The sequence below is a fragment of the Zingiber officinale genome, chromosome 1A (genome assembly GCF_018446385.1).
Source record: "Zingiber officinale cultivar Zhangliang chromosome 1A, Zo_v1.1, whole genome shotgun sequence".
NCBI classification, from domain to species: domain Eukaryota; kingdom Viridiplantae; phylum Streptophyta; class Magnoliopsida; order Zingiberales; family Zingiberaceae; genus Zingiber; species Zingiber officinale.
The window spans coordinates 20,582,958-20,603,007 of NC_055987.1; the positions used below are offsets into that span (position 1 = coordinate 20,582,958).

The following is a 20,050-nucleotide window of genomic DNA, read 5'->3' on the forward strand; positions in this document are numbered from 1 at the left end:
AGTTAAATACTAAGTTACCCAACCCACTGCCCTGGCCGATCAAACCTAATGTCCGATTGGGCATAATGCGTCTTTCCGCTGATAGTAAAGCCGAGTGAAGGACAGGTCAACCGCTTCACTCTGTATGATCAAGCTGATGACATCTCGACCAAGTGGCCCTCGATCGACCTACAGCGGGACCCACATACATGTCTTATCGTACTCTTTTAGAAGTTTGTGCCGCCGACAACAGAGAATGTCCAACAGATAAATAGTACGTTAGAAACTTCTAGCCTATCACATCATAGGGATTTGCGTGTTCACTTATGGAAAGGTGTCAGAAATATTTTTCGACTTGTCTTTTCTTATGAAGCTTTGGAAAACGTGTATATGCTTTCAGATGCGTGCACAAACATTACAGTAGTGACAAAAGGCGACTACGTTCGCCCTAATACCCCTGCTAACCCGTTCCAGGGCCAACACAGACACACGTACAGACGCTACAGTGGTATTATAAAAGGGGATCTCTATCTATAGACGGAGATATGCGATGCTCCATTTGTGAACACACTCATTGCTACAGTCTTTTTACTGTTCTTCGCCTAGCTCATACATGGATTACTAATTTGAGCGTCGGAGAGCCAATATCAAGATCCCTTCCCTGACTTGAGATTAATGCTCCTAATTTTATAGGATAATATGAAATCTTCTTCCGGTCAATCATAAAGTCACATTCTTAATTAACCGTCTTCTTAATTTTCAGACAATTAATATTGTAACAAGGGTACATAGAAAGGACTACAGGAGCTTCATTTGTACTTTACAAGCGTAGAAGAAGGTCCATTGAAGATATTGTACCAGATGAGCAGTCAGCACCAGTACGGGTACCAATACCAGTCATTCGCTTCCCACTCTCCAAGATTTCAAAACCCATCTGCCAAGGTAGTAAGTGTGCAACCATTTCCAAAGTGATCATTTAAGACAGAGGCTTTGATATCTGTTTTTTATGGCGACGTGTTTCTTGAAAGCTCTATACAGTTAACAACACAATGCACAAAGCTCCTCGGCTCTTAAGAGAACAATGATACAACCACATGCTCCTTGTTGAATGCGTGAGGATTTATAGAGAACTGTGGGATAACTAAATGCAGAATTCCATGGAAGCGCTCCATTAGAGAAGCATAGACACGAAGCCCACAATATTCAAAAGGTCGAAAGTTCCATGGCGTGACTTTTGACTAAAAAATTTAAGAGCAATGACCTGACGCAAGCAATCATCGTTGCATGTTACTGTCCGCGGAGTGAAGCCAGTCATTTGCAGATCTAAAGCTGTTTTTGGTTTCTGAAAGGGGCGAGTTTATTGTTCCTTTCTGCATGTCCCAAGCATCCGTTAACCAGAATTGCGTTTCCTAGTTTTCATTGCACCTAACAGTCATCTTACATCACCTTCACAACTCGAGACTCGTAGAACGATAAACCACAGAAAATATTGTGCACAAGTTTGTAACAACATCCCGAGAACAAGATGCACGCAGGACACAATACTTATTAAATTGATCAACCTACCGACCTCCTCAACAGCACACAAACTTAAAAGAAAGGGAAGAACTATAGTTGTAGTTGAGATCGTTGAACATTAGTATATGATCCAATGACTGCTTAGCTAACTAAAGGAAGCATCTTAAACATACTAGTCACTAAATTAGGATACTGGAGGTTCTAACTTGATGAAAATCCACGAATTCCCCCTCCTGACATCCAACAAATTTTACTTCAATTTTTTTTAAGCTATCTCTATGTTTCATTGAGATATGACCAGGTTACAGGAAGTAAGTTAATTGCTGCTTCTTTCTTGAACCTCCATCACCATATAACTCGTTCCATTGCTTCAACTCGCTCATAATGGATCCCTCTGGAGCAAAACTGGCAGCTACCTGTATAGCAATCGATTTATAGGATTAAATATGATGGGAAAATCAACTCATAATCAGGAGGAAAACAATCATATATTCAAGAAAATATTAACTTCAACGACAACCATGGTGAGTGGCACTTTGTTCCTGCATAACCCATTGCCTACAATATCATTAAGTAAAAAGAGAAACTTGGAACAAGTGAAAAGTGCCTGGATGGGTAATATCATTGTCAATATCAGTGCAATCTTCATGGGTGTCAATCTTATCTAGTTTAGATTGCACGAAGTTAAGAATGAAATCTTAAATCATCCAACCAATCACTGGGAAACATATTCTTCATTACGCTTTATGAGACAAAGTCGGAACTGTAAAATTATGTCATATTAACCAATTCAGGTTGGATCTCTGTAACAAATGTTTGGAATCATATGAAATAAATACACTTAGCATAGCATAATAGAACTTTTTAAAGATTTCCTGAGACTTCCAGCACAAATCTAACAAAACTTGTTTGAATTTTTTTATCCCAAATATATAGAATAATACAATTCCAACACTCAGTTTTCTTCTATTTTCCAAACATAGGAATATGATTCAACTTAGCAAATAGAATGTTTGATGTTTCTATTTTGTAAAATTTTATGGTTCCAAACAAGCTGCAAAGAAGTAAACTGCTACACGATAAGGTAATTAAACTCACTTGGTCCTTTGCCTGCCTCATGTCTTTCATATTTAATGGTCTTAGGATCAGGGCTTCGTCCTTATTTTCCTTGCATGCCTCTTCTTGATTATCTATGCCCTTTTGCTTTTTTTCCTGAAAAGAAAGGTATGCCATTGGAAATTCTCAGGGGACAAAAATACGCAGACAAACACTTTCGTTGACGAGTATGATAACAAACTGGGTTTCTTCAGTTTATTATACTCTTTATCTTCATTAGAAGCTTTTTTTCTACAATATCTACATCAGATCATATTTAAATTACAAACTGCTAAAAGTCCTGATATCCTAGCTAATCTTGAGCTCTCTCGGCCGTCATTTACATACGTAAGTGAATAGGCTTTGTTTCCCATAAAAAGGGAAAAATAGTAATAGACAATTAATAAAAAAATTCTTCTCTGTACTGTGCAGAAAAATAGAAAGAATAATACCAGCTCCTTGAGTCTTTCTGCTTGGATAAGTTCTCTAACAGGACGATATGCAGATGTTGTGCAGAGGGTCTGCTTTCAAAAGTTATCATAGTAGAATAGAATAGATTATTCATTATTGATTCGTCAGTGAACAGACAAACCTTGAGATCACTGCCGCTATAACCCTCTGTCATGGTTGCAAGCTCCTTGTAGTCAAGATCTTTGCTGGTCTTCTCCTTCGACAAGAGTTTCCTCAGAATAAGCTCCCTGTTTTCCAGGGATGGTAGGCCAACCATTATTCTGTTGATCAAAGATAATGGAAATTTTGGTTAAAATATAACTTTGTCACACACTAGTTTCTTTTGCAAGCTTAAGGGAAAGGAAAAAGATGACAAACCTGCGCTCAAATCTTCTGATAATTGCTTCATCAAGATCAAAAGGTCTATTTGTAGCTGCAAGAACAAGGATTCTCTCCCCAGGCTTTGTCATTAATCCATCCCAATGTGTCATGAATTCATTTTTTATTTTCCGCATTGCTTCATGTTCACCAGCCCTATTTCGCTGCCCAAGCATGCTATCAACCTCATCAACAAAAATGATAGTTGGTGAGACCTTGGCAGCAAGAGTAAACAAAGCTCTAACGTTCTTCTCATCTTCCCCAAACCATTTGGATGTAATGGTCGACATGGAAACATTTATGAAACTTGCACCTGCTTCATTTGCTATGGCCTTAGCCAGCATTGTCTTGCCTGTTCCAGGAGGCCCAAACAATAAAATCCCTCTGCATGGCTTAAGGAGACCACCTTTAAAAAGGTCTGGCCTACGAAGGGGAAGCATAACAAGCTCTTGAAGTGAATTTTTGGTATCATCCAAGGCACCTATATCATCAAACGTCACTCCAATTTCATTTGCTGGAATAACCTCTGGTCTGATACGTTTTTCAAATTCATTGTCCGGAGCAACTTCCTGAATGTTAAGAGAAAGTGGAAAAACAATGAAGGATACAATCTCAATGAAAAACTCCATTAGCTCTTTGCAAGTTAAGTGGAAAGGAATTAGCATACAGGTGCTTTCGGAGGTAGAGATGAAACCACTTCATCCTTTTTCACCACAGGAGACTTTTCCGACTCAGTTTTACTTTCAGGAGGTGAAGGTTCTGTTTTTGCCTCGAAAACTCTAACAGTCGTTGGGTTGCCTTTTGCAGATTCCTAAACATTAGGAGACAGTTAAAGCATGTGCCGAGGTCCATATCATGTATGATGTAAATCATGAGTACAAAACCTTCATTGTATTAGCATTCCCCTCAAGCTTTAACTTTTCCTGATTGTCTAATTTTGTTTCTTGAAATATGCTTAATGCATGGGATAGGCTGATCAATAAACAAAAGAAAAGAAAAAAGGACTGATCAATAAACCAAAAAGGGAGGATAAGGAAAACAAGATAAAATCGAGATATCCCCCTAAAGCATAAAAGAAATGACAATACATATCTGACCTCATAGAAGAAATGACAAGTTTTCCACTTCTGTATTCGGGATCCTTGGTATTCATCAAGTGGTATGAAACTGCTGACATCACAATTTCCTCAACATATTTACCAAGAACCATTGTGTCCGCATGGCAGATGGAACCCAGATCATCACAATCAATATCATTTGCTGCAAGAACTTCAATTATGTGATTTCGATTATCTTGAAATTTAATCATTTTCATGTCTTCTTCCAATTGAGATTTCCAGCTAACAAGATGTGTCTCATCTTCAGGTTGCTTAATTTCAATGTTGTATGGGAATAAAAGAGTGACCTCTTCATCCACTACACTGTTGTCACTGCCATCATCTGCCTTCCTTGAACCAAGTATCAACACTGTCCCTGATATCCTTTTCAGAAAATTTTCAAACAGCGAATACATTCTCTTTGATGTAAATAAAAGTTTGTCAACATCCCTTATGTAGAGAATAATTGGACTGCTCTTGGACAGTGAATGCAGAACCTGGAAGTCAACAGCTTCAGCAAATAATCAAACGGTAGGATATAAGATATCAAAGAGGAATTACTTGGCAATCATACTAGTAGCATCTTGTCCCGACAATAACAATTAGCATACCCTAGTGCAATAAGCAGATACCACATAGAAAACAAGTACCTTATAAAGAGATTGTACAAGTAGTTTCTCATCAAAAGGCCAGCTTGTAGTTTGCTTGAGAGTAGCTGCATTGAACCAAAAACTATGAAGAACCAGAATAATATATTTTCACAAAAATCTAGACAGGCAACAACAAGCACCAAGTTAACAGCTACACCAAGTAGTCTATAAATTTCACATGGAGCCACACAATTCTATCAAGGCAATGACTTATGTAGATTCACCAAAGATCTTCTTTTTTTTTTGTGTGCCTACCCGGAATAGCAAGAGAGTCATGTGATCCTAGACAGTTCATCTCAGTTGAAACAGAGGAATTTCTTCGGAATTTTGGCATATTGGTTGGGCATGCTGATCCACTGTAAAAATAAAAAAACATGAATAAAGAAAAAAAAAATAAGGTTGTATATTATCGCATATGAAATAAGGATGACTTTCTGTTTGTAAAACACCTTGAATTTAGTTCAACGCCACTGCTTTGCCTGCGCATTGTTCCTGCAATAACCAACTGGTTGTTGTTAGCCATCAAAATTAGCAACAACATTTTGCAGTTCTACAAACATATAGATACCCTATTTGTAAGACAGTTGAATCCCAATATTCTAAGCATAAATGACATATCACACAACACTAAAGACCTAAAATGGTTATCAGTCAATAGCAGGAAACTCTCAACTTTTGATTGCAAAATAAAAAAATATTTAAGAAAAAGTCTCCAGTAATACCTTTTAGTTCCTCTTTCTGAGAAATGATTGGAAGCGATCCAAGTAAATTAGACATTCGCTCAAGTGCTGTCTCAGATATTGATCTTTGTAATTTCTATAAAAAGAATAAAAAGGGAAATTTTCAAAGTGTTGAACTAAACTAAATATTTTGTGGACACATCAAAATGTAAAAATCATATAATGATAGCAACCTACGTGTAATTGTACATTGATTAACAAATATAAATTCAAGGGAACTACCTGGGTCAATCAACCATAAATTCTCTCCAATATTAGTAGTAACAAAAGAACCAAATGACCAAAAAAAAACATGGCCCAGAAATGCAAATATGATATCACTTTATCCTGTATCATACTATAATTTACAATGAACATATATGAAGCATGTTAATGTCTACTTCTAAGTTAGATTTGAATGGACTTGGGACTAATGGAATTCCAACAAATTTCTATGATCTTACAGGAGGTTTAGTGGCACATCCATATTTGCTTTGTATCTGAAAAAAATAAACCATCTATTAGTTGAAGTGATCATAAAATGTAAACTCAATATGATGATTTAGATATTGATATTACTTAGAAGGCATACCCTATGTGTGAACTCGATAACATCTAACAGCAGCAACTTAGAGTCGAAACAGTGGGCCAATGCTTTAGCTAGCATCTGGTGATATGATTCTTCAGATAGAACCCAAAAAAAAAAACATTAGTTATTATTAGAATAAAAGATGCATGTATCATTGAACCATAGCTCCAATCAACATACCTGCCGGGCCAGATAGCAAAATAGAACGACTTGCAGGAGAAAGATTTCTAGTGTGCTTAGAAAAATCTGCTTGCTTCAAATGAAAATAGGCCGCACTAGTCAGTCTCACTCGAGTCAGCTCACTATCATTGACAAAAAGAATTAGCCAACACAATAAGAAACATTAATAAGATAAGATAATAGATACTGACTTTTAGATACTGAATTGAGAGCATCTTAAAACTAAGCTTAAACCTGCTCATGCAATAAATACAAGAATAGGCATCTTATATAGATAAATGATAGAGAACATCAACGTTGAAAATCCTGAAGTTCATTTTCAAAACCCAGTTTGCTTAAACTTTTCCTTGGCATACCAAACAACAATGTAAACATCCATTGCAGTTCCATAAATTGGACTAGCACAATTAACAGAATGATTCACATTGGAAACAAACCTTTCCTTGGCATACCAAACAGCAATGTAAACGTCAGATGCATTTCCACAAAGTGGACTAGGCACAATTAGCAAAATTCATCCACACTGAAATTCTAAATAAAGGAAAAATCGATGGGGAAACTGTCCATCTATCTTTTAAAAATTGTAGATAAAGGACTATATCATTTTCCAACATCTGTCAGGTCTAGTCTACATGAACCATATAAAAACAGAAGAGGTAAAGGATAAAAACCATACATGTTCAATGCAGTAAGAGAATGTTGACTGTCCAGACAATCAGTATTGAAACGTAGCTACTTATTGGAGCAAAAGATAATATCGCTCACCCCATGTGACTCAATATCGCCGGCCTCACAACAAGATATGTAGGTAAATCACGAGGGGTATTTTATCCCAGTGCAGCAGCCCTTTGTACGGGAAGGTCAGACACCCAACAAAGTATTTTGCACTCGTTGGAAATTGACCCCAAGATCTATTGGAGCAAATACTCATTTAGGTACCAACTACGTCAACCCGTGGGGACGAAACGTAGCTACTTATGAACCATGTTTGTGATATATAATCGAAAGGAAAAAACTTCATCTATTCTATTGATGCCAGCTACAATTGTTTGGCTCAAGAGAATATTAGGGCAAAGGACTAAAGAAGCACTTATCTACCTATGAATACGAGTTATATGATTCAAATAAAAAGAGCACACAGCAATCTTAGCAGCTTCAGAAAATAATAAAAATTTAATCTTATTCAGAACAAAATTGTAAAATATCTCAGATAACACACGCAGCCAGAGCATTAATTTATACCAAATATACATCACTTTCTAAATAGCAGCCATCTCAAGTTGCTCTATTGTTTGGCTTAAGTCTACTGTCTTGCAAAACGATAATGATCAGAAACTATAGCATGTGGAAAACCCATATAAATAGCTAGATTCTGGTCAGGATGATTAAAATTTAAATTTTGGGTAAAATTTTCACATATCAATTTGGCAGCATGTAATGGCTTGTCTATTTGGAATCAATTAGAGTTTACAAACGTTGAAATCAATTAACATTGCAAAGTCTCTTATTATTAGAAAATCAAATATGCTAAGAGAGAAATACAATCATCATAGAGTATCAGCTTGCTTGATATGTAACCTCCACAAATTGGTGATACTAGAACTATTTAAATAATTTGGCAAATGAAACAAGTCAGAATATATAGATGTACCATTTCTTGAGAAACATCCGTGAAAGGCATTTATAGGAGCACCTTTTTACCTAAGATAATAGGGGAACTGATTAAAGGTAGCATTGCTATCCTTCCCGTCCACAATCAACCTCTTCAATTCCTGCTCAACATTCTCCACACTCAAGCCAGAAGAAGAACTCCCTTGTGTTGCTGCCCACCTGCTCACCGTCTGACCAGACGTCAAGCCTAAGCCAACACCGATCCCAAGCCCCACACTCAACGCTGATATCACGATATGCTTCTGCTCCATTCTTCCACCACGAAACCCTTGGGGCACGTCTGGGTTATTTCTTTCAATTCAGCCACTTCTCCCTGGACCACAGAAGATACCTGCAATCAAACTGCTTCCGTTCGAGGCAGAAACTGAAACATTGACTTAAAATTAAGAGGTCAAGAACAGAACAGAGAAGTTTGGAAACTTAATGAACATAGTCGAGTTAAAACCGATAAGATATTGCTAAAAAAATCTTCGTTTCTCAAGAGGGTGCAACTGGATGAAACAACTTAAATTAAAAAGACATCCGCAATTCGACGTTTATGTTTGAAAATCATCTCCTTTTTTTTTCGAGAGACAGCGCAGAGCAATTTTAATTATCAGAAAACAATATGCTTCCAATCACGAGTTGCCCACACACGATGGCCCGCCTCAATCAAAATCGTAAATCAAACTAATGTTCGTTCCAAAGAAAACTCGAAAAGAACGTTTTTTTTTTCTCATTCGATTCTCAGTAAACAGGAAAAAAAATGACTGCAAACATCATCCGAAATACAAAAAAGAGAAAGGAATCAAGATCGGAATGCCATTGTCAGAAAGGGATCTACTTCAAAATTGCGCTTTCGATTCTTACCCTTATCGTTTCGACATGGTTGAACTGCTATCATCCGTTGGTTAATATTAACCAGTTTATATAGCCGGCGGTTCTTACGGATCCAAAACCTTAAAACAACGCCGCAGGAAAAGGTCCCAAATTTTAGGACCTATTTCTACCCACCAAAAGAAACGGGTGTCCGATGACGAATGACCGGCGGTCAAAACACAACCGGATTGAGCAGCTGCGACTGAAGAGTTCGCCTTCCTGCCGCTGTGGATTCTCAAAGAACCAATGCGTAATCATTGGTCTGCTGCAACCTGCAGACCCACGCCCATCACCCATCACCCATCACCCGTGCTCATCAACATTGGCGTGCCGACGTCCAGGCATGGGCGCGAGGGCATCTCAATGTTGCTGAAAGTTCCCAGGCTACATGCATGCCGCCCACGTGTAACTACGTTTTCCGTTACCGAAACTCGAGATCAAGGTTAGTGCATTTGGATGGTGAATCCTACTAACCCCCGATTCAATCTCATCATCCGAATGTAAAATATGAGGGCACTCGACTTAACCGGTTAGCGCTACCTACTGAATTGGCAACTACTAGAACCAATCGATCTCCCTCTCCCTTGATTGTCCGCAGGCACTTGTATATTCTGAGTTTTCTACCGCATCTGGGTGCGCAGGCGACGGCTATTGGAATTGGAATCCAGCAGCTGAAGACACATACGGCAGAGCTTCTACTCCCAACCATTATAATCAATCAAGTTGTGTTAGTAACGAATAACATAACAACTTTAAAGCTCTACTGTAATTTCTTACAATTATATAATATCTTAATATAGATAATTTTGTCTGTCATTCCAACATAACGCAGTTACGATAAAAGTTTACTTGGCAAGTTATCTAGGGTAGATAAAAACTCGATACGTCTGAATGTATTTTCTCTTATGTTTTAATCATTTATATTAATAATTAGTAGTCATCCATAATTTACTTCTTCTATATTAACATAGGAATAGATTGACGGACACTTGGACAAACAATTCAACTTTTGCCTGCTGATAAAAGTTTGCCTGGCGCTAATAATGCAAGCAGATTCACGCAACTCAGAAAATGCCAACACTTCCTGGTTTCTAAAGAAGACGTCACAAGATTTATGATGTATCCAAAAATAAATAGCTAAGAAAATACCAAGATAGCCACATTCATCGATTGGCCAGGACTCAGGAGAACCTAATCTAGTGCTGTTTGTGCTTCAATGGACCTCTTGGGAACTTTCTGAGAACTTTGGCATCAAATGTAGCATACTGCTTCTTCAGTTCAACCATTGCTTTTTCGGCAAATGAACCAGCTGCCTCTCTTCTCGCCATGCCTCTCTTTCCTCCACAACATATCTTGACATCAAATCAATGACGATGAAGACTACTACGTCACCACCTCCCTACTCACCACCATTAACAAATGATCCCGATCATGAAAATCCACTATCTTGACTCCCTTAGCACCGTCCAGCACTTCAGTAGCATTGTAAGATATGGTAAATCATAGTAATCTTAATGAATTTTTCAAAAAAAATTCGAGAATTAAACGGAATCAGTATAACATGTTTGAGGGGATGAATCAGTTGGACGGGAAGAAAACTTATTTAGATATTCCAATTAAAATCGGAATTGATTGATTTAATTAAATTAAGATTGGATTAATTAACCTAAAATATAAATAAAAGCCCTAAATTAACCTTCTCCTCATTTTCTCTACCTGATCCCCAATCCTTCTCCTCTGCTCCTGATTCTCTTCTTCTCCTCTTCGTCACCATCGACCACCAACGATGAGATGTCGATTGTCGCGAGCCAGTGTCGTCCTCTCTTCTCAACTTATTTCCACTACCGATTCTCTTCCTCGCGTATACTTTGGTTTCCACTCGAGCGCCATCGATGTCGTCTCCCCTCTCGCGACGCCAATCTCCCAGTGTCGAGCTTCGCCAATCCCCTCTACTAGTCCCTCCTTCTTGGACGTTAGCCCCGACCAGAAGCTGATCCACATGGCGACATCGAATCGTGCCCTAGTTTTTGAGCAACACCACCATCGGCTTCTTCACATCGCCTGTCGTCGGTCATGGTGATAGTCGCCGACTCCCACGTCTTCATCGTCGCTCCCTCACTGAGTCGTCTCTGTCGTTCCACATATCGCCAGTGCCTCCGCATGATCGTTGCCATTGCCACTCTATCACGGCTCAATTGCTGGTTGGACAATGACGTCGGAAGGGGAAAATGACGCAAGTGGGTTAGGGCTATCCTCTCTCTTGCGTGAGAATCCAAACCACGCTGTGATTGCTATTTATTCATGTATCTTATTGAGCATGTCGGCTTCATGTAGCATACCTGATTTTTGTTTATATATGTTATAACTGTTACATCTTACACATCATATCATTGCATGCATGCAGGCGACCACGTCACCCTTATGGGTGAGTGAGTCGTCGGGTCATGCCGCACATTCGACCACTCATGGGTAGTGATAGCTAGAGGAGATGTCGCTTGTCCTGTCGTGCTACACTCGGCCACTCATGGATAGTGGTAGCTAGAGTTGTAAGCAGCAGGGACCCCCTTCGCTTTGTAGCTAGACAACTACTCAGTTATGAGTAGTACTGTAGTAGATCCTTACTACTCCTGACGTTCTATTATTAGCCTAGGATATGATTTCAGGTATGGATATTTATATGATATCACTATAGTATCTGCTATTTTTTGTATGAGACTGTATACCTTTGTATATCTAGTTCTTTATTATGTTCATGCACTATCTGTTTATTACCCGCTGAGTCCCAGCACTCACCACCCTGTGAACTGGTTTATTTCGCCAGGTAGCAGGTAAAGGATTTATGGAGTCGTCTGGAGATCCTGTCCGTCAGTCCCATGTCACATCGAGCAATTTCTTCCGTTCGCTTTATTGGTTTTGGACTTATTTATGTGCATGTATCTTTGTATGAAATTCAATTTTATGTTTTCTTGCATTTGGTTTGATGTTATCATGTCAAGCCGGGCTGGTTCGCAGTTAGTTGTTTTGTTAGTTTCATGTTCGTTATTTTGTGACTTCCGTTGTGTTATGTTCCAGCCGTGTGGACTGTTTATCAACTGCGTGATTGTGTTTACTTTCAGTCGTGTGGGCTGCTTATAAACTACGTGGTTGTGTTTATATCCAGTCGCGTAGGTTGTTATTTGCTTGTGAGTAGTTATGTGGCAATGTATATATGCTTCATATTGTCACAGTTATAGGAGAAATGTTATTCGTTTATCGGACAAAGACTCTTCCGGGGCGTGACAAGCAGGGTAGGCATCTTCCTTTGAAGTTGCTCTTAACATAATTCAAAACTTGTGTGTTATTGGCCACATAGTCAAACATTAGTGGGACATGCCGCAGATGTAAAGATTGAACAAGGACGATGGGTCTTCCTACAGGACTTCAAATTGTAATCTAGAAAATTTTCTAAGTGCCTAATCATTCATCATCAAATCTAATACAAACAATAACAGTAGTACAGCATGCAACACATAATATACCAATGTAGAATATGCCATTTTTATTAGTTGTGTGCATATGATTAGCATCTAGAGTGTTTATCACTTGCACAATAGATATATGAATTAGTACAGGCAAGTTACATGTTACCACATCAAAACTTTAACATTTCATAAAATTCATCACAAAATCCACCTTAATTTATAGATCATCAAATGAAATGAGCTAAACCATTCCATTTTTTTCCTTTTAACAGCATAGGCATCTATCACAGACGCCCCTTGGTCTACTTATGCACCCAACCTATCAAAAGGGATCTCACATTGCATATATGTAATCCCTTGTCTTAAGCACACCTATGGCCACATATATCAACTGCCTAGACCACTTTTTATAACATCGCACAGTGCAATATTTGCCTTGTATCTTAATTTACTAAGTGCTATGTAATTTCGTTTTATGTTTCTTTCTATTACTGCTATGCTATGATTCCCTAAAAAAATTCTACAATCTTAATCCTTTACAAAGCCAACTGATATGGCGCATGATGGTGGGGTCGGATAGCTAACGTGGTCGGAAGTCAAGTCCATGGAGCGGTCGGAAGTCAAACCCACGTGGTGATCAGAAGTCAAGCCCACGTAGCGGTCAGAAGTCAAGCCTACGTAATGGTCAGAAAGTCCAGCCTACGGGGCGGTCAAAAGTCTGGCTTACATGGTGGTCAGAGGTTCAAATTGTAGGAGGGCCCCGTTCGGGCCTAAGTGATACTCTAGGGTTAGGCCTACACGTCGGATAGGAATTCGGAAGGTAAGGCTTACAGGTCAAGATTTACATGATAGAACTCGTAGAACAAGATAAGCGGACCAAAGACGTACATGTCAGGATATGAGGACCGAGGCTTGCAGGTCGGGATTTACAGGATAAGACTCGTAGAATAGGATAAGCGGACCAAAAACGTACAGGTCAGGATATGAGGACCAAGGCTTGCAGGTCGAGATTTACAGGATAAGACTCGCAGAACAGGATAAGCGGACCAAAGACGTACAGGTTAGGATATGAGGACTGAGGCTTACAGGTCAGGATTTACAGGATAAGACGCGCAGAACAGGATAAGCGGACCAAAGACGTACAAGTCAGGATATGAGGACTGAGGCTTACAGGTCGGGATTTACAAGACAAGACTCGCAGAGTAGGATAAGCGGACCAGAGACGTACAGGGCTTTGTATATGGGACGAGACTTGAAGAATGACAAGCGAAGGCCTCGGTTGGCCGGCCGGTAGGCGTAGGTTTGGATCTACCGGGATAGATCGAATAGTAAATAAAGGGTGGGATGTATAGATCGGGATTTACGGGACAACAAACACAAGCCAGGGAATTGCGTCGGGAAATGCAGGTCTGTGCCTACAGGTCAAGATTTGTCGGTACAAGGACCCAGTCGAAGGTTAACAGACCGGGGCAAGCATACACTATATGGCAATCAAGCCAGGGAATTGTAACAACCCATCAGAGAATAATCACTGCCTGTCAGGGAATATGCTAACGGTCTAGGGCTTATTGCCCACCGATTCCTCCTTAAACCTATAGGAAGATGTCATGTGTCATTCACCGTCAGACAAATCCTGACACCCGACATTCCCTGATACTCGTCAGACTCCAGAAGTATCCACTGCCGTATAAAAAGGGAGACTTTGTCTCTACGCAGGTACGCTCACTCATCTTTTTGCACTCGTCCTTTACTTTTCGTCCTTTCACTGTGTTTCTGGGGAAAAAGTACCTGACTTGAGCGTCGGAGGACCTGACCCGGGAACTTTTTCCCTAGTTCTTGGTCTCTAACGTGAGGGTGGCTTGTCTGAGTGTGTGCAGAACCCTCGCCTCATCATTCCGGTCATCACCCCTCGTCATCCGCTCGGGGGACTCTTCCAGTAGGTACCAGATCAACCAGGCATCCCCGTGATCAGCTTCCGGACAGGATCACCAACTAATAGTACTTTTTATATTTCAGACAAACTGCAAAAGGTTTACAGGTACAACCGCCTATTCTTTGAAAAACTGTATGTGCAACTGCAAATGGTGGGTGATGAAAAGCTCCTGTATCTTAAGAAAGCACCAAAGAAATATTAACTACAGTTCTTAACTAACAAAAGCAAAACATGTGTGTAATGTAGCACAACTACGAATACAAATATTCAATATGTTTATATATCTTTTTATGCTTCCTCATGGTTCTAAAATTTGTATATAATACATATTTGCAGGCATACTCACATGCTTTAATAGCTAAGTAGTCCTTTAGCATGCTTTAATAGCTAAGTAGTCCATTAAAGGTAACTAATAAGTTTTAACTGTTTGCAAGGATATGTACGCCGAGCTCTAATATGTATGAAGGGATAGCAACCAATCCTTACAAAAATAATAACGAATAACGACTGAATTTTTTATCGCTATTTCATCAGTAATTGAGATTTTCGACGAAATTTGAGATATCGAAAATAATTGCGTCGCAGTGTAATTTACCGACGGAAATGATATTCCTTCGGTATTCATCGACGGAATATTATATTCTGTCGGTAAAATTTAACAACAGAACAACTATCCCATCGTTATAGAGTAATGAAGGATAACAGAATTTATTGTTAATTTCGTCGGTCATTTACCAACGAAATCATTAATTCCTTCGATAATTATCGACGGAATTGTTACTTCACTACAAAAAAACAAACTTTTAGAAGCGGTTATAAGACGCCTATAGCAATGATTTTCACCCGTTGCTATATATATTGCACCGGTTAAAAATCGTTGCGGATGTTGGCAACGCTAAAGCCAACAGAAGCGGTAAAGTTGATCGGTGGTTCATGACTAAGAGTCGATTCTGATGGATACTTATAGAAGCGATTAATTACCGATCCTGATGGATACCTATAGAAACAGGTAATAATCGATGCAAATGAATACCCTTTAGAGGTGGTCATGACCACCTCTATAGATTTTTCTAATCCAGAAAACTGGCCTTCAGAATCAGTTATAATCAGTTCTAGAGGTCTAATTATAGGAATGGTTAAAACCGCTTCTATTATTTAATTACCAATTTTACAAAAAAATCCTACTTTCTATTGTACTTGTAGAATTCCAAACCAAATGCTCAAATTAAATCAATTGACAATATTCATATTTTATTTCACAAACCTAATTTATTTTCATAACATATAAATATAAATTGGATTACCAAATCAACACATAAAATTTATATTTCATTTCAAAATATTCATAACATATAATATTTAACTTCACACTATAACACTAACATAATACTTTTTTCAATCTCCAAAATATATACAACCTTCAATACAAGTTTTCTCCATCAAAAAAACATCAAAAGACATATGCTTCAAATGACAAAAGGCATGTGCTCCAAACGACAAAAGGCATTTGCTCCAACCTTCAATAGCAACCTTTAATAGAACCACCAAATTATATTCTATCAACATATTTCAATATATAATAAAAAAAATATTTAACCAAAGTTTATACCAAATTAAAAAAGTTGAATTAAAAAGGTGCTCCTCCCCACCTCCAACCCCAGCCCACAACTTCCACAGAACAAAATGAAATGAACTCCATGAAAGAAAATAGCATGCTCCGAGTTCAACCAACACAACTATTTTCCCATTCTTTACACCACCACTCTCCAAGAATAAAATCCAGCAACGTGTCAAGAATATAAAAACCCCCTTCAACACCATAGTAATAAGTAAACACCAACACCAAAATCTCAAAGCCGAGCAAAACAAACTCCACCTCTTTTCCACACCTATTCATGGCACCTAATAATCAACATCAACTAGTTATACACCAACATCAACTAGTTATACACCACCAAATGGGACCACAACAATTCCACTACATCAACCAGTTCTACATAGCTTGAACTAACTCCATTTTAAATTTATAAACAACTTATTTAATGGTTTATAAATAATCAAACGGATCATGGATTAACTTATTTTAAACATGTAAGAATAATATAAAAAAATTGATATGCCTAGGATTATGAATTAACTTATTTTAAACATCAATTTAAAAAAATAGAAAGTCAGAAATACTCTAATAAGAACATCTGTAATTAAAAAACTAACCTCTCTAGTTATTATTTGATTCTGGTGATGGGGAGGATCTACACCTATCTTCTTCCGCAGTTGATGAAACTTGTTGTTGCATAATATTTGCAAACATAGCTATCATCTACAAAAATAAATAAATTTGCTATTAATGTACTTAACTATACAAATAATTTTAAACAATTATTTTTTTAGTGAGAAATGTTATTACTTGTGTAGGTAATAATTCGGGTCCACGAGAGCCCCCAACATTTCTCAACATCATACTTAACATTACTCGTGCAAAATTTTAGAATTGATCATTTTCTAGCATTTGTTTTTTCATCTGCTCTATTCCCGTTTGTCATTGTGCTTCTCGCAACTCCATATATTTAATTTTCTCTCTCATTTCCTTAAATTTATCTGTCAAATCTGAATTAGAGTGATAATCTTGCCAACACATTGAGCTGCGTTTACATTGCTCTGGGAACACTTGGCTAGGCAGCGCACCAGCTCCTAAACATCATACCTGACAAGAATGCTCATATTCAAAAACCTCACTATATAAAGAACATAATTAAAGTCAAACCATATGTAACAACTTTTACAAAAATGAAATGAAATTATAAGTAAATTGTTACCGAAATGTCTTCTCATGTAAATTAGCTGTTATTAATTACTACAGCACAGTAGGCGTATCCAACTAAATAAATGCCCAGTCAGTATTAAATGTTGTGTTGTTGGACTTAATTAGGGGCATATTGCCTCATTAATTAGAGGGTAAAATACCTTCAACTCCATATATTTTCTATTTCGTAATATTTTATCCCAGTCAATATGCTCTTCAACAACAGTTTTGAACTGTCTACGACAACGATTAAAAACCGTTGTCTTTTTAGCCAATGACAACGGTTAAAAACCGTTGTCTTTTTAGCCATCAATGTTATTTAACATCAGTTTGACAATGATTTTTCATCGTTGTCTTTTAACGCCATTGACAACAGTTTCACATATTTAAACTAATGTCTTTGGGTACAATATACAACATTTTGACAATAAATAAAAAATTGAATCTTTTCCATCATTTTATAACCATTATTTTATTTAAATAATATATCTACAAAATATCATTGATCAAAAACCTACAATCTAAACATCATCATCCAGTGCAAATTTCATTAAAGTACCAAACATCATCATCCAAACATCATTAAAGTACCAAACATCACAAAAGTTTACAAAACTAAATAGTACCCATAACAATATATCACACATATATATGAAGTCCAAAATATCTTGTTTTGTTGGATCAAATCTTCTCTACCTATGCATCTTCTAAACACCCTATGCATCTTCTAAACACCATATCGAGAACTGCAGCCTTTTCTGCTTTCTCCTCCCTCCTAGCTTTTCTTTTCTTCTCCTTTCTAGGTATGGTCATTATCTTTTCCCTGAGGTAAATAGCATATGATTGCAAGTTAAGTCATTTCCCAGGAGTAAATGGCATAAAGATGATGATGACAAAGACGTTGTACACAATTGAATATGATAACAATACTTCTTTCTAGGCACAAACTAAAATTACTGCATACATCAATTTCAGTTCAAGTTATCTACAAAATATCATTGATCAAGAACCTACAATCCAAACATCATTAAAGTACCAAACATCAACATCCAAACATCGAAGTTTACAAAACTAAATAGTACCCATAACAATATATCACACATATATATGCCAAAGTATCTTGTTTTGTTGGATCAAATCTTCTCTACTTGTGCATCTTCTAAACACCCTTTTACTTCCTGTGAAAGTAAAAATCATATGATTTTAATCCAATTCAACAACAACAAGTCTAGCTAGTCTCCAGTAATATAGAGCTTTAGAATTTGCAAAGTATATAATAAAAACTGGCTAACAAGGTTTGTTATTTTTTTCATTGTGATATATTCTAAATTAAAAGAAACATTAAAAATCTACTTGGCATAACATTTTAAGTAGTTGTCCCCACAATTCTATTTGTTGGTAGTCAGTACCTTATGGCGACCACTTGTTGCAATGAACTTTGTAAATAAAACAATGTTTACTCGTAAGCAACATCGTGGATTACAATACATGACATTAAGTTATTGTAATATCAACAAAAATTAGTATTAGATTGTTGACATCACTTGCCATTAGGAATATATATAGACATGGTACTTTACTGCACCACATAGAAACATCAAAGGTTGACACAAAAAAAGGTACACATAAGGCAGAAAATATGCCTGAAAGAAAATACAAGATTCTTACTGCACCAATATTTGCTAAAATCTAAATGAATCCATATATATATTATTTTTCCAGGCAATGAATAGAGGAACCAACACGTAGATAAAGTATCAATTAATACTGAATGTTGTTGAAAGCCAAGTACATACCTCTCCTCTTCCAAGCACTGATGAATTGCATGAGCACAGCGAAGGCTTCCAGAATAAACCTAAATCATGAGTTCCAAAAAGAAGATATCATGTTTCTATACCTGGCATACATCATTTGTGTAATTTATTGTAGTATTAAAAGAAGTAATTAAGAAACCAAACTTATCATGTGTGCTCCTTTAATCAATGGAAAATATTTTGAATTGCAAAAACTTACTTGTATGAGCGAAGGCTTTGATTTCCCGACAATAGAAATGAACTTTGGTCATATCACTCAACATACCTAATTGCAATCATAAAAGTTGCTAATCAATTCTTCTACATATCATATCACTCATCATACCTAACTGCAATCATAAAAGTTGCTAATCAATTCTTCTACATAAAGACTTACACACCTCATATGCACATGCTGACATTTTTGCATCAGTAGAACAATGAACATACCAAGTGAGGATGAATTAATAATTGGGAGTTTGATCTTTGAAAAATGGATGAATTATTACTGACATGCTAAAGCCAAAGACAGGATACTTGTCAACAACAAATCATTCTATATTGAGTAAAAAAAACATACCATACTAGTAACTAAAACTTGAAATTCTCCAACAAGAAAGGATTCAGAGTGTTCATCAATGCCAAAAAGGTCATAATCTCTCTTCCATAAAGCATTTGTCAAAAGTTCAAATGCATAACGAATCTATAAAAGGAAAATATACATAACCATGATAGCAAGGTAATAGACGGATTAAAGAACATGATAACACCTTCCATCCATGCATGTGTTGATACATGACTTTCAAAAATCCAATTATGAAACATTTCGCTGTTTAGAAATTGAATAGCTGAGAAGCAAAATAACATTGTATTTGA

General features: G+C 37.3%; 1 protein-coding gene and 1 long non-coding RNA gene across 4 annotated transcripts; both read right to left on the reverse strand.

Annotated features, from left to right (window-relative positions):
• Positions 1 to 1,448: 1,448 nt before the first annotated feature.
• LOC122020242 lies at positions 1,449 to 9,510 on the reverse strand. Of its 3 annotated transcripts, none has more exons than XM_042578101.1 (17): positions 9,176 to 9,510; positions 8,357 to 8,657; positions 6,656 to 6,777; positions 6,479 to 6,567; positions 6,351 to 6,386; positions 5,890 to 5,983; positions 5,617 to 5,659; positions 5,423 to 5,523; positions 5,168 to 5,232; positions 4,518 to 5,014; positions 4,305 to 4,392; positions 4,088 to 4,231; positions 3,421 to 3,989; positions 3,185 to 3,323; positions 3,045 to 3,113; positions 2,596 to 2,709; positions 1,449 to 1,913 (listed from the first exon to the last, which is right to left on the reverse strand). In XM_042578101.1, exons 2-17 carry the CDS (start codon positions 8,575 to 8,577, stop codon positions 1,800 to 1,802), a joined length of 2,505 nt encoding a protein of 834 aa, XP_042434035.1. In that variant the 5' UTR covers positions 8,578 to 8,657; positions 9,176 to 9,510; the 3' UTR covers positions 1,449 to 1,799. The 3 variants fall into 3 exon arrangements, with proteins under 3 accessions (XP_042434035.1, XP_042434017.1, XP_042434026.1); XM_042578083.1 differs by having other exon boundaries at positions 8,357 to 8,690; XM_042578092.1 differs by having other exon boundaries at positions 1,450 to 1,913; positions 8,357 to 8,639.
• Positions 9,511 to 18,161: 8,651 nt separating this feature from the next.
• On the reverse strand, positions 18,162 to 19,550 carry LOC122000915. The gene is made up of 3 exons (XR_006117242.1): positions 19,395 to 19,550; positions 19,178 to 19,236; positions 18,162 to 18,204 (listed from the first exon to the last, which is right to left on the reverse strand). It is a non-coding gene; the product is annotated as an uncharacterized LOC122000915 (long non-coding RNA).
• Positions 19,551 to 20,050: the final 500 nt, after the last annotated feature.

Excerpts from the sequence above, each read along its gene's own strand:
- LOC122020242 (XM_042578101.1), bottom strand. The coding sequence starts at position 8,577 with ATGGAGCAGAAGCATATCGTGATATCAGCGTTGAGTGTGGGGCTTGGG. Across the intron at positions 6,778-8,356 it reads CAGTTCCCCTATTATCTTAG|TGAGCTGACTCGAGTGAGAC; the intron begins GTAAAAAGGTGC and ends TGTCAATGATAG. Across the intron at positions 3,990-4,087 it reads CTCTACCTCCGAAAGCACCT|GAAGTTGCTCCGGACAATGA; the intron begins GTATGCTAATTC and ends CTTAACATTCAG.